Source organism: Pristiophorus japonicus, chromosome 17, assembly GCF_044704955.1.
Source record: "Pristiophorus japonicus isolate sPriJap1 chromosome 17, sPriJap1.hap1, whole genome shotgun sequence".
Classification (NCBI taxonomy): Eukaryota; Metazoa; Chordata; class Chondrichthyes; family Pristiophoridae; genus Pristiophorus; species Pristiophorus japonicus.
In genome coordinates this window covers 94,024,978-94,040,178 of record NC_091993.1, presented here as the reverse complement: position 1 = coordinate 94,040,178, position 15,201 = coordinate 94,024,978, and the positions used below count along the sequence as shown (strand labels likewise).

Below are 15,201 nucleotides of genomic sequence, written 5' to 3'. Positions count from 1 at the left end.
TATTGAATTTAAAAAATAATTATTATACTTACCTTGGATTGAATAAGTATTAATTCCACAATATTTAATCCCTATTGCCAAAACAACAGTTCTCCTATAATATCTATGGTTTTCATTCAAATTTTTAGTTGACTAATGCAATAGCTGGATAATTAGAGAATCCTAAAAAAAAATCAATACAAGATGCCCTCATTGAACAATTAGCAGACAAATGGGTGATCATAGGAATTGCATCTAAAAGAGATGCTGGCATTTACCCAAGGTCGACAAAAGACTTAACATTTCAATTTGTTTGCCGGAGTAATTTGGCAAAGTGCCGAGATCCTTTTACACATCCTCCATTTAATTACTTTGAGGATTACCTGGCATATTGGCTTAAGTGAACAGATAATCATCCACCTGAAAATTGAAGACAGGAGAGCATGTGACCAGGAGTGTTAGTTAGTTAATGAGATAAGAAGATTCATTCAGTCCGAAGAGACAAATTGGATAACTCTTAACACAAGCATGTATCTTAGGCCAGTGCTGTCTAATTTTACAGAACATTAAAGAACCAGAACTACATTAGAAGAATTAGTGTATGTATTGACAGGTGTGAAAAGAATGAATAAGAAATAAGAAAATTACATTTAACTGTTAACTCAGCAGAAGGGGGGGGAAAAACTTACATTTACACAGTGCATTAGAACATCTTTCAAAGTATGTCAAAGCATTTCACAACAGTGACTGTTGTTATGTAGATATACATGGTAACCATTTTTCACATATTAAGATGCCGCAAACAGCAATAAAATAATCTGTTTTTGGTGGCAGGAGGAATATTAGCAAGGACAATGGGTAATAATATCTTCAATAAGCACTATGGGACCTTTAATATCCACTGAACCACAATAATAAGCAGACAGGATCTTGGTTTAACCTCTCACCTGAAGGACAACATCTCTGACAGTGCAACACTTCGTCAGCAATGCGCTGGAGTGACAGTCGAGATTGTGTCCTCGCCTAGACTGAGACTTGAATCCTCCAAACAGTGTTACCAACTGAGCTAAGCTGACACTGAGACCCTGAATATCCTAGAAATTCGAGTATGCAGCATCATTTAAATATCCCACTTCATTAGGACTGCATCTTGGGTGCCCACTAACCCAAACAGACTCAAGGGTCCAGCAACTGCTGCTATCTTATCATCATAGGCAGTCCCTTGGAGTCGAGGATGATTTGCTTCCACAGTAGAAATGAGTTCTCAGGTGACTGAAGAGCCAATGCGGGACCTACAGTCTCTGTCACAGGTGGTTGAAGGAACGGGTGGGTGGGGGGCCCGGGTTGCCACGCACTCCTTCCGCTGTTGACGCTTGGCTTCAGCTTGCTCTCGGCGAAGAGACTCAAGGTGTTTAGCGCCTTCCCGGATGCTTTTCCTCCACTTTGAGCGGTCTTGGACCAGGGATTCCCAGGTGTCGGTGGGGATGTTACATTTTTTCAAGAAGGCTTTGAGGGTATCCTTGAAGCGTTTCCTCTGCCCACCTGGGGCTCCCTTGCCATGTCAGAGCTCCGAGGAGAGCGCTTGTTTTGGGAGTCTCATGTCAGGCCAGCGGAGCTGATCGAGCGTGGTCAGTGTTTCAATGCTGGGGATATTGGCCTGAGTGAGGACACTGACGTTAGTGCCCCGATCCTGCCGATGGATTTGCAGGATCTTGCAAAGGCAGCGTTGGTGGTACTTCTCCAGTGTTTTGAGGTGCCTGCTGTACATAGTCCATGTCTCTGAGCCATATAGGAGGGCGGGTATCACCACTGCTCTGTAGACCATGAGTTTGATGCCAGGTTTGAGGCACTGGCACACTGAAGGCGGTGTTGGACCTCGTTATCGGTTTCTGCCCTTGTTGACAGTAGGCTCCCGAAGTATGGAAAATGGTCCATGTTGTCCAAGGCCTCGTCGTGGATTTTGATAACCAAGGGGCAGTGCTGTGTGGTGGGTGCAGGTTGGTAGAGGACCTTTGCTATCTTATTGGTGGGGGAGGTAGAGGGGTAGAGGGAATGCGTTTCCAGTAATAAATTTAACACCAACAGTAAACCAATAACAAAACCACCAACACCTTCAACAGTAAACCACCATCACATGTAACAGTAAACCACCATCAAGTCCAACAGTAAACCACCATCAAGTCCAACAGTAAACCACCATCACAAGTAACAATAAACCACCATCACATGTAACAGTAAATCACCATCAAGTCCAACAGTAAATCACCATCACCTTCAACAGTAAACCACCATCACATGTAACAGTAAACCACCATCAAGTCCAACAGTAAACCACCATCAAGTCCAACAGTAAACCACCATCACAAGTAACAATAAACCACCATCACATGTAACAGTAAATCACCATCAAGTCCAACAGTAAATCACCATCACCTTCAACAGTAAACCACCATCACATGTAACAGCAATGGTAAACCACCACCAATCAACAGAAACATTATTGCACTTATTTTGCCATGCACCCCGAATATTGGAATATTTTTGATGTACATTATTTTTCTATTAATTTATTTTTCTTTTCTTTTTCGTATATTCAGCTCATCAACAAAATAGTGTATCTGGTTAGTTTTGTGGGCAATGGCGGGAAATTTATCATTGGATACAAGGCCATGATCATGGACATGGCGTTCCTTTATCACATTGGATACATAATGACAAGTGTGCTAGGGCTCTTTGTGCATGAGTTTTTCTACAGTATCCTGGTATGTTATATCTTTATTCATGACTATTTTATCAATGGCTTTTTAATCATAAAACATTCCACCTCATCTCTGTTGCATTTTTCAATGAGCTCTGGTGAGGTTGAATTGTTGCTTAAAATGTTTTGTCTCAATAAAACTTTGCGAGAAGTACAAAAAAAAATTGCATTGAAATTGATGCGGCTTTTGGTAATTAAAGACAGAAACTACACTGCTTGAAAATGTATGTAAATTGATTCTGCGTTTCATTCACTGTTGTATATGAGCTTCCCTGCTGTCTAACTTTAAAAATATTTCAACTTGGAACTAAATTATGAATCAATCTAGCTATTTCAAAAAGTGTAGTTAGTAGAATAGAAATGGTTAGAATTTCTAGATTTTATTCTCATTAAAATAAGGGGACCAAGTGCCGAGGAATGGGACATCTTTCCACTTTGTGGACACAGCATCAGCATGAAACATCCCTTGGATAGGCCCTGCTCAGCTCACTCTTCATTTTGACTGATTGCAATGATCTCTGTGCTTTCAAAACACAGGACTTTTTCAAAATATCCCAGCTTTTTAAAGACACGATCAAAAAAATAAATCAATTCTGATTACCAGGTGTACACCAGAAAGGAAAAGTGCACTGATTGAATCTACATTTAAATTAATTTTGATTTGCTTCCAGTAAGCCTCAAAAAATGAAGTGCAGAAAAAGTTTGTGTTATCGTGATAATGAGACCCAAATTCAAATCTATATCATCATAGAAATGTATTTGTGGAAAGTTGCTAAATTAGACGATCCTCCTACTCTACAAAGTTCAGAGTATAGAAATGACACATTTAAAAGCTGCCAAATGTAATCTTACCATAGTTCTGATTTCTGTATTTCAGCTGTTTGATTTGATCTATAGAGAAGAGACTCTGTTTAATGTCATAAAAAGTGTTACGCGAAATGGCCGCTCCATCCTCCTGACAGCTGTGCTTGCTCTCATCCTTGTCTATCTCTTCTCAATTGTGGGCTTCCTCTTCCTGAAGGATGACTTCATTTTAGAAGTTGACAGGTTACCAAGCAGCAAGACACCAGGTAAATATAGTCTGAATCTCAACTACCTTGACACAATGGAACTCAATTGTAGTTAAGATTACGCTGTCTGAAGCTCTTGCACTGTCATGGTCATTGTATGGGGGGGGGTTTCCTCTTCCCCACTTGCTAGCCTTAGATTTCCTACCCATTGGCTTTAATGGGTTGTGGACTGGCAACACAGACAAGGGAAGCCGTGGCCAGTATGTCTGGCATCAACTGCTCAGCCATTCCACTACATGCAACGTGACCAGAGTTTTAGAGCTTGGAGTGCATCCGTATTTGTTTCATCTTAGAGTTATGTGACATCGCGCGTCAGCTGTGGCTCAGTGGGTAGCACACTCACCTCTGAGTCAGAAGGTTGTGGGGTCAATTCCCACTCTAGAGATTTAAGCACGTAAATCTAGGTTGACACTCCAGTGCAGTGCTGAGAGAGTGCTGCAAAATCTGAGGTGTGTCCTTCAGATGAGATGTTAAACTGAGGCCCCGTCTGCCCTCTCAGGTGGATGTGAAAGATCTCATGGCACTATTTCGTTGACGAGCACAGAAGTAATCCTGGTGTCCTGGCCAATATTTATCCCTCAATCAACATAACAACAACAGATTATTTAGTCATTATCACATTGCTGTTTGTGGGAGTTTGCTGTGCGCAAATTGGCTGCCGCGTTTCCTACATTACAACAGTGACTACACTCCAAAAGTACTTCAACGCGCTTTGAAACATCCGGTAGTCATGAAAGGCACTATATAAATGCAAGCCTTTCTTTTGTCGGACAGCCTGGTCACAAAGTACGAAGGTGGTATGACACAGATTAACTAACACAATTCCTTACATAATAATTTCCTCATCTTGGGTATGTAATCAAGGAGAGTTCTTAAGTGTAGTAACATCTCCTAGTGGCTGATTCATAATCAACATTGTGAAAGGGCTGAGGCCTGAGGGGCAGTAGATGAGGGGCTGTAGTAATACCCGCCCTCCTGGACAACGTGGACCACTTCCCCTATCTCGGGAGCCTACTATCAACAAGGGCAGGCATCGACGATGAGATCTAACACCGCCTCCAGTGCGCCAGTGCAGCCTTCGGCTGCCTGAGGAAAAGAGTGTTTGAAGACCAGGCCCTCAAAACTATCACCAAGCTCATCGTCTACAGGGCCGTAGTAATACCCACCCTCCTGTATGACTCAGAGACGTGGAACATGTACAGTAAGTCACTGGAGAAATACCACCAGCGATGTCTCCTCAAGATCCTGCAAATCCCCTGGGAGGACAGACGCACAAACATTAGCGTCCTTGGCCAGGCCAACATCCCCAGCATTGAAGCACTGACCACACTTGATCAGCTCCGCAGGGCAGGCCGCGTAGTTTGCATGCCAGACACGAGACTCCCAAAGCAAGCGCTCTGCTCGGAACTCGTCCACGGCAAACGAGCCAAAGGCGGGCAGAGGAAAAGTTCGACATCCCCACTGACACCTGGGAGTCCCTGGTCATAGACTGCCCTAAGTGGAGGAAATGCATTCAGGAGGGCGCTGAGCTCCTGGAGTATCTTCGCCGAGAGCATGCAGAAATCAAGCGCAGGCAGCGGCAAACCAGGCTCCCTGCCTACCCTTTCCCTCAACGACTATTTGTCCCACCTGTGACAGAGACTATGGTTCTTGTATTGCACTGCACAGCCACCTAAGAACTCATGCTAAGAGTGAAAGCAAGTCTTCCTCAATTCCGAGGGACTGCCTATGATGATGACTCAGAACTTTTTCACGGCAAACAAGCCAAAGGTGGGCAGAGGAAACATAGAAACATAGAAACATAGAAAATAGGTGCAGGAGCAGGCCATTCAGCCCTTCTAGCCTGCACCGCCATTCAATGAGTTCATGGCTGAACATGAAACTTCAGTACCCACTTCCTGCTTTCACGCCATACCCCTTGATCCCCCGAGTAGTAAGGACTTCATCTAACTCCCTTTTGAATATATTTAGTGAATTGGCCTCAACTACTTCCTGTGGTAGAGAATTCCACAGGTTCACCACTCTCTGGGTGAAGAAGTTTCTCCTTATCTCGGTCCTAAATGGCTTACCTCTTATCCTTAGACTGTGACCCCTGGTTCTGGACTTCCCCAACATTGGGAACATTCTTCCTGCATCCAACCTGTCCAAACCCGTCAGAATTTTAAACGTTTCTATGAGGTCCCCTCTCACTCTTCTGAACTCCAGTGAATACAAGCCCAGTTGATCCAGTCTTTCTTGATAGATCAGTCCCACCATCCCGGGAATCAGTCTGGTGAATCTTCGCTGCACTCCCTCAATAGCAAGAATGTCCTTCCTTAAGTTAGGAGACCAAAACTGTACACAATACTCCAGGTGTGGCCTCAAACGTTTCAAGGACACCCTCAAAGCTTCCTTGATAAAGTGCAACATCCCCACCGACACCTGGGAGTCCCTGGCCAAAGACTGTCCTAAGTGGAGGAAGTGCATCCGGGAGGGCGCTGAGCACCTCAAGTCTCATCGCTGAGAGCATGCAGAAATCAAGCGCAGGCAGCAGAAAGAGCGTGCTGCAAACCAGTCCCACCCACCCTTTCCCTCAACGGCTGTCTGTGTTGTATTTACTCTGTACAACCACCAGAGGACTCATTCCCCGGAGTCCCAAGGGATCCCATAATCCCTTGGGAGCACAGGTATTTAGGAAGGCTTCACAGGTTGGAGAGGCACTCTGGAGACCTGCAATAAAAGACTAAGGTCAAACTTTACTTTGAGCTCAAAGTGTTCAGTCTGACTCTTTCTCCATACACAACAACTGGCGACGAAATACAGATAGTGAACCCAAAGATGCAGAGAACAGTGGGCATCCTGGAGAAATTTTCAGAGGGAGCTGATTGGGAAACTTTTGTGGAGCGACTTGACCAATACTTTGTGGCCAATGAGCTAGATGGGGAAGAGAGCGCTGCCATCGAAGGGCGATCCTCCTCACCATCTGTGGGGCACCAACATATGGCCTCATGAAGAATCTGCTCACTCCAGCGAAACCCACGGAGAAATCATACGACGATTTGTGCATACTGGTCCGAGAGCATTTGAATCCAAAGGAAAGCGTTCTGCTGGCGAGGTACCGGTTCTACACCTGCAAAAGGTCTGAAGGCCAGGAAGTGGCGAGTTATGTCACCACGCTAAGACGCCTTGCAGGACATTGCGAATTTGAAGGACATTTGGAGCACATGCTCAGAGACATTTTTGTACTTGGCATTGGCCACAAAACCATACTTCGCAAGCTTTTGACTATAGAGACCCCAACCTTGAGTAAGGCCATAGCGATAGCCCAGGTGTTCATTGCCACCAGTGACAATACTAAGCAAATCTCTCAGCACACAGGTGCTGCTACAAGTACTGTGAACAAAGTGATGTTGTTTTCGAACAGGGCAGATGTCTGCTGATGTCTGAGTCCACCATCAAGGGTGATCAATGCAAGGCCATTATTAGCTTGTTAGCGCTGCGGGGATGATCATCATTTCCATTCATGCCGATTCAAAGGATACGCTTGCAAGGGCGGTGGAACAATGGGACACCTCCAACGAGTGTGCCAGCGAGCTGCTAAGCCTGTTAAACCTGCAAACCACCACGTTGCAGAGGACAGATCCACGGAGGATCACTACAAACCAGAGCCTCAGATAGAGGAGGCAGAGGTACATGGGGTACACACATTCACCACGAATTATCCCCCGATAATGCTGAATGTTGAACTAAATGGACTCCGGGTGTCAATAGAGCTGGACACGGGCGCGAGCCAGTCCATCATGGGTAAAAAGACTTTCGATAGGTTGTGGTGCAACAAGGCCTCAAGGCCAGTCTTAACTCCAGTTCGCACTAGACTAAGAACTTACACGAAAGAACTGATTCCTGTAATCGGCAGTGCTACCATAAAGGTCTCCTACAATGGAGCGGTGTGCAATCTACCACTCTTGGTGGTATCGGGCGATGGTCCCACGCTGCTCGGCAGGAGCTGGCTGGGAAAGATACGCTGGAACTGGGATGACATCCGAGCGCTATCACCCGCTGACGACACTTCATGTGCCCAGGTCTTAAACAAATTTGCTTCGCTGTTTGAACCACGCATCGGGAAATTCCAAGGAGCAAAAGTGCAGATCCACCTAATTCCAGGGGCGCGACCCATCCATCACAAGGCGAGAGCAGTACCGTACATGATGAGAGAAAGGGTCGAGATCAAGCTAGACCGGCTGCAACAAGAGGGCATCATTTCACCGATCGAGTTCAGCGAGTGGGCCAATCCTATTGTCCCAATCCTCAAGGGAGATGACACCGTCAGAATCTGTGGCGATTATAAAGTAACTATCAATCGTTTCTTCCTGCAGGACCAATACCCACTACTAAAAGCCGACGACCGCTTTGCTACGCTGGCGGGAGGAAAGACGTTCATGAAGCTGGATCTGACTTTCAGCCTACATGATGCAGGAACTGGAGGAATCATCGAAGGCCCTCACCTGCATCAACACGCACAAAGGTCTTTTTGTTTATAACAGATGCCCATTTGGAATCCGATCAGCGATGGCGATATTCCAGAGAAACATGGAAAGTTTACTGAAGTCGGTCCCGCACACCGTGGTCTTCCAGGATGACATCTTGGTCACAGGTCGGAACACAGTTGAGCACCTGCAGAACCTGGAGGAGGTTCTTAGTCGACTCAACCGCATGGGGCTCAGGTTAAAACGTTCAAGTGCATTTTCCTGGCACCTGAAGTGGAGTTCCTGGGAAGGACGATTGCGGCGGACGACATCAGGCCCATCAACGCGAAGATGGAGGCAATCGAGAACGCACCGAGGCCACAGAACGTGACGGAGCTGCGGCCGTTTCTGGGACTCTTGAACTACTTTGGTAACTTCTTACCGGGTCTCAGCACCCTGCTAGAAACACTACACGTCTTACTATGAAAAGGGGACGAATGGATTTGGGGCAAAAGCCAAGAAAATGCCTTTGTAAAAGCGAGAAAATTATTATGCTCAAACAAATTGCTTGTGTTGTATGATCCATGTAAGCGTTTGGTACTAGCATGTGATGCGTCGTCATATGGCGTCGGGTGTGTATTGCAACAAGCTAATGATTTCGGGAAACTGCAACTGGTTGTTTATACATCCAGGAGTCTATCTCAGGCCGAGAGAGCCTATAGCATGATTGAAAAAGAAGCGTTAGCGTATGTCTATGGGGTAAAGAAAATGCATCAATACCTGTTTGGGCTAAAATTAAAATTGGAAACCGACCATAAGCCACTGATATCCTTGTTGTCTGAGAGTAAAGGGATAAATACCAATGCATTGGCCCGCATCCAGAGATGGGCACTCACGTTGTCCGCATACAATTACGCCATCCACCACAGGCTAGGCACAGAAAACTGCGCCGATGCTCTCAGTAGGCTGCCATTGCCCACCACGGGGGTGGAAATGGCGCAGCCCGCAGATCTAGCCATGGTTATGGAAGCATTTGAGAGTGAGCAATCACCCATCACTGCCCGGCAGATCAAAACCTGGACAAGCCAGTACCCCTTCTTATTTCTAGTCAAAAGCTGTGTGCTTCACAGGAGCTGGTCCAGTGTCCCAGTGGAAATGCAGGAAGAGATAAAGCCGTTCCAGCGGCACAAAGATGAAATGCCTATACAGGCAGACTGCCTTCTGTGGGGCAATCAAGTAGTGGTCCCCAAGAAGGGCAGAGACACCTTCATCAATGATCTCCACAGTACCCACCCAGGCATCGTAATGATGAAAGCGATAGCCAGATCCCACGTGTGGTGGCCCGGTATCGATGCGGACTTAAAGTCCTGCGTTCACAGATGTAATACAAGCTCGCAGTTAAGCAATGTACCCAGGGAGACGCCGCTAAGTTTATGGTCTTGGCCCTCCAAACCGTGGTCTCAGGGTACACGTTGACTATGCAGGCCCATTCTTGGGTAAAATGTTCCTTGTGGTTGTAGACGCATACTCCAAGTGGATTGAATGTGAGATAATGTCGGCTAGCACGTCCGCTGCCACCACTGAAAGCTTGCAGGCCATGTTTGCCACACACGGTTTACCCGATGTCCTGGTGAGCGATAACGGGCCATGTTTTACCAGTGCTGAGTTCAAAGAATTCATGACCCGTAACGGGATCAAACATGTCACATCTGCCTCATTTAAACCAGCGTCCAGTGGTCAGGCAGAGAGAGCAGTGCAAACCATCAAGCAAGGCTTAAAGAGGGTAACTGAAGGCTCACAGCAGACTCGTCTATCCCGAGTCCTACTTTGCTACCACACGAGACCACACTCACTCACTGGGATCCCACCTGCTGAACTGTTCATGAAAAGAGCACTTAAGACAAGGCTCTTGTTAGTTCACCCTGATCTACATCAACAAAGTGCATACCATGATAGCGCAAATGTGTCACGCGAGATTGAAGTCAACGATCCTGTATTTGTATTAAATTATGGACAAGGTCCCAAGTGGCTTCCTGGCACTGTCGTGGCCAAAGAGGGGAGCAGGGTGTTTCGGGTCAAACTTTCAAATGGACTCATTCACCGGAAACACTTGGACCAAATCAAACTCAGATTCACGGACTACCCTGAGCAACCCACCTTGGACCCTACCTTTTTTGATCCCCCAACACACACACCAGTGGCAGTCGGCGCCACAGTTGACCACGAAGCAGAACCCATCATCAACAGCAGCCCTGCAGGGCCCAACACACCAGGCAGCCCAACAAGGCCAGCTGCACAGCAGCCCAGCGAGGGCCCAACAAATGATTCAACAACACCAGCTTTCACACCGAGACGATCAACCAGGGCAAGAAGGGCCCCAGATCGACTCACATTGTAAATAGTTACACTATTGATTTTTTTGGGGGGGGATGTTATATATGTGGAATTGTATTTTACTCTGTACAACCACCAGCGGGCTCATTCCCCGGAGTCCCAAGGGATCATAGAAACATAGAAAATAGGTGCAGAAGTAGGCCATTCGGCCCTTCGAGCCTGCATTGCCATTCAATGAGTTTATGGCTGAACATGTAACTTCAGTACCCCGTTCCTGCTTTCTCGCCATACCCCTTGATCTCCCTAGTAGTAAGGACTACATCTAACTCCTTTTTGAATATATTTAGTGAATTGGCCTCAACAACTTTCTGTGGTAGAGAATTCCACAGGTTCACTACTCTCTGGGTGAAGAAGTTTCTCCTCATCTCGGTCCTAAATGGCTTACCCCTTATCCTTAGGCTGTGACCCCTGGTTCTGGACCTCCCCAACATTGGGAACATTCTTCCTGCATCTACCCTGTCTAAACCCATCAGAATTTTAAACATTTCTATGAGATCCCCTCTCATTCTTCTGAACTCCAGTGAATACAAGCCCAGTTGATCCAGTCTTTCTTGATATGTCAGTCCCGCCATCCCGGGAATCAGTCTGGTGAACCTTCACTGCACTCCCTCTATAGCAAGAACATCTTTCCTCAAATTAGGAGACCAAAACTGTACACAATACTCCAGGTGTGGCCTCACCAAGGCCCTGTTCAACTGTAGTAACATAATCCCTTGGGAGCACAGGTATTTAAGAAGGCTTCACAAGTTGGAGAGGCACTCTGGAGACCTGCAATAAAAGACTACGGTCACACTTTACTTTGAGCTCACAGTGTTCAGCCTGACTCTTTCTCCATACACAACATTCTGTCCCACCTGTGACGGACTGTGGTTCTCGTATTGGACTGTTCAGTAACCTAAGAACTCACTTTTAGAGTGGAAGCAAGTCTTCCTCGATTCCGAGGGACTGCCTATGATGGTGATGATGGCACATTGAGACCTAAAAAGAGCAAGTTAAATAAATTTGAAAATAGATTTTAAAAAGCCCAATAAAATGGGAAGATTTTGTGAAGATATAGAATTTTGTGCTGGGACCAAGTGTTTAGGGTAGGAGAACAAAACTGGATTAGGTGGATAGACAAGAAGCTTCAGGCGAGACAGAGCAAACCATCAGGAAGACAATGGTATCAATGTTAAACAGACTATGTGTGAAATTTTTATTTTGTTAATAGGTGAATTTGCAGTACAAGGAAGAGGAATGAAGGATTTCATTAACTCATGTGCGGCTGATGATGTTAATTGTTCTGCAAGCATCTTAGAGGCTGCGTCACAAGGTCAGCATATTACAGTTTAATTTACAGAAACAAATGAGCAACAATCTGCACATCGCTCTGAAGATCACATAAACCATACACCGCAGATAAATGCTGCATTAGTTTATGAAAGTGGTTGTTTTTCCTTTCTCCAGTTTCCACCCATCTTCTGATTTCAGCAGGAGCCGTATAGTTCCAATGGTACTGACATACCTCTGATAACTCACCCAAGTGTTTTCTATTCATGCATGAGCTGACAAGAAATGTCTTTTCAAATGTGTAGGTCATCATAGCTGATGCCAGGCCTGTTCTCACCTGACTGCCAAGCATCTGTATTTTCCAGCCGGAGAAATTAGATAGTCATCAGACGTGGAAATCTATGGATTTTCCCATCCTGAAGTTTAGGGATACTGAAGCCCCTAGAGATCCCTTAGCTGTGATCAGGTACAAGTGCAGACCAGAATTAGATGTGCAACTTCCCTGGAATGACTCATGACCACAGTAGTTAGTGTATTTTGGACATTTCAGTGACCAGAGCAGTTCTAATACTATTTATCAACAATATCTGTACAAGTGATTGCATTGCTTCTGATGAATTCCAGTATAATGTGCATATTGATATAAATGTATTACAATTTTCAAATAGCTACATTTAACAGCACAAGTATTTAAATTTGAAAATCTATTTTCAAATAGATATTTTTTGAAAAAGCAGAGGTATATACTTAGTTCAAAAGCAAAATACTGCGGATGCTGGCATCTGGAATAAAAACAGAAAATGCTGGAAATCTCAGCGGGTCAGGCAGCATTTGTGGAAAGAAAGCAGAGTTAAAGTTATATAGTATATATAGTATATATTTAGTTCTTTTGTTTAGAATTTTAATTTCATTCATCTAGAAAGATACAAGAATATTCAGTTACATTGTGGAGTGGGAAAATACAGTGCAGATTAAGGTGTGAACTGACTCTAACTTAGCAAATTCTTCAATCATGCTCACTTCAAAAATTTTTAGGATACTGGGTGTATGGGATGATTTAGAATTCAAAATACCCACAGGTACTGTACGCATACAAATTCAAATTTGTTAATCCAAAAAATGAAGGGAATAGCAGAAACAGAAGATAGAATTAATGGTTGTTCTCATGTGCATTGATCTTGCAACCTTGTGTGAATAATAGAATATAAGTTTACAAAAGTTACATTAAGGCTTTATAATTCATTAATGAAGCCTCACTTGGACACCACAAAAGGATATACTTACATTGGAAACAGTACAGAAAGCAGCAGCAAGACTGATCGCGAGTATAAAGGGAGATGAGCTATGAAAGAAAGACTTCCAACTTATTACATCTTTCTGAAGCCCTCATGTTATTTTGAAGCTGAATGACAATTATGTGGGTAAATGTGGCAACCATGTTGTGCAAAGCAGGATCCCACAAAGTTAATGACATGAATGACTCATTAATCTGCTTTTGAGTGTGATGACTAAGGAAGGGCTGTTGACCAAGAGACCAACGGAACTCCCTGCTGTTCTTTGTGTAGTGCCACTGGATCGTAAATGACCACCTGAACCACATATACAGTAAGAATGGGACATTGCTCATGTGTGGAAAATGTAACTTTAGTCACATTAGCCTTGCTTTTCCGATCAGCATCATTTTAATGCCAGTGTTAACCCATTTAAAATGAATAGTTTATGCTGGCATTGGAATTAATTTGATTGTAAAATATAGGATTGTGAGTCACAATAATGTAGATCAATTAGTCTAAATAGGTTCTTCACTGAAATTACCCCATTGCTACTGTCCTAATCTGAGCCAAGCTTTTATGAATAGATACAAGATACTTTTTCACAGGGAGTGAGGGCTTACAAGTCAAACTACTTGCTCTGCTGGTCTTGCTCTTCCAGTGACCAGCTACAGTTGTAACATTGGTAGAAGCCTGAGGAAAATTGCCTACCTGTGCTCTCAGTCAGTCCATGAAATAGCTTGAGGTGCAAGAGGGATCTCGGGGAACTAAAATGGATGATTGGCATGGTGGAAGCGAGGAAGATTTTGCCACAAGTGGATTCAGATTATTGGCAGTGCAAGACTTGCAGTTGAGTAACTTTCATAAAAGGTTGTCTACGAACAATTGGCAAAGAGCACGTAGTCTAATTAGTAATCGTTATATTTTTCAAAGAGCACTGGAGGCAAATTTTAATTTATTTTTGCTGCTATTGCTGTCATTACAGATGAGGAAGAGAGTGACAAAGAGCGTGCCTGTGACACGCTATTGATGTGTATAGTAACAGTATTGAATCATGGTCTGCGTAATGGAGGTGGTGTTGGAGATATACTCAGACAACCTTCAAAAGATGTAAGTAAATCTTTGTAATGAGACAGCTGGAAGGATTTGTCCCTCACCTTTGCAGTTGGAAGTTTAAAATCTAGCACTCAGTAACTGCAATCACTTATTGCCATATATATATTGCCAAAAATACTGAGTTGCCTCTTGAATACCTAAACAGACAAATTCCCTAACTAGTGTCTGTAAACATATTTCAAGTATATGCTATATTTCCTCTCATTCACAAATGTGTAAGTAGTTATTTCAATGTTATTGCAGTAGGAGAGACTGAAACTCATTACTACGCCAGACCTTTTTGTTTCTCTGCATTATTGTACCTGTATTTGTTTCAAGAACTGTGTGAAAAACCTACCTCAGTATCTATGAATCAAAATTAAATATTGGCATTCGTTTTTTAAATTTTTATGTCATTTATGTTTTTAAAGTTTGTGTAATGTAACCTCTTCACCACCACAATTTTTAAAATTTATCTCCCTCATTAAGTATCCCCATGCTGCCTTCCATTCCCCCTCACTTTGACATCAGCTCCTCAGCCCCATTAATATGGCTTATGATAAAAAGTATATGAAAGTGGCAGGTGATTTAATACCTGATGTTATCCAATTTTCCTGTGGGAATTTGCCTGTCCCGTTCTTGGCATCTCCTCTGATGGCACTGACAGGAATTGAACATAAAGAGAATTGCAGGCAAATCAACATCCCACCAGAGTACTGCAATATCACTCTGTTCTAAATTTTCAACATTGTTTAAATTTACAATCATATAGTAATTGTGAGTAGCAGCTGTATCTTCAAGTTAAACCTGCAGTGATGGATTACCCAGTACATATTTGGAGATGAAGAAAAGCGGAAAGACTTTTTTTCGATGTTGTTCAATTAGGGATCAAAGTCTGGAATTTGGAAGAAAGAGATCAA

The 15,201-nt window shown here is 44.0% G+C and overlaps 1 protein-coding gene across 4 annotated transcripts in view; it reads left to right on the top strand.

Moving 5' to 3' along the window:
* itpr3 (inositol 1,4,5-trisphosphate receptor, type 3) overlaps window positions 1-15,201 on the top strand; it is a 341,844-nt gene that overhangs the window by 312,364 nt on the left and 14,279 nt on the right. For 3 of the 4 annotated variants that reach the window (XM_070858941.1, XM_070858940.1, XM_070858943.1), the window contains 4 exons: window positions 2,577-2,741; window positions 3,615-3,807; window positions 11,857-11,958; window positions 14,172-14,296. In XM_070858941.1, the coding sequence (XP_070715042.1) occupies window positions 2,577-2,741; window positions 3,615-3,807; window positions 11,857-11,958; window positions 14,172-14,296 (585 nt within the window). The remainder of the gene's footprint in view (window positions 1-2,576; window positions 2,742-3,614; window positions 3,808-11,856; window positions 11,959-14,171; window positions 14,297-15,201) is intronic. The other variant, XM_070858942.1, reaches the window with a different exon arrangement.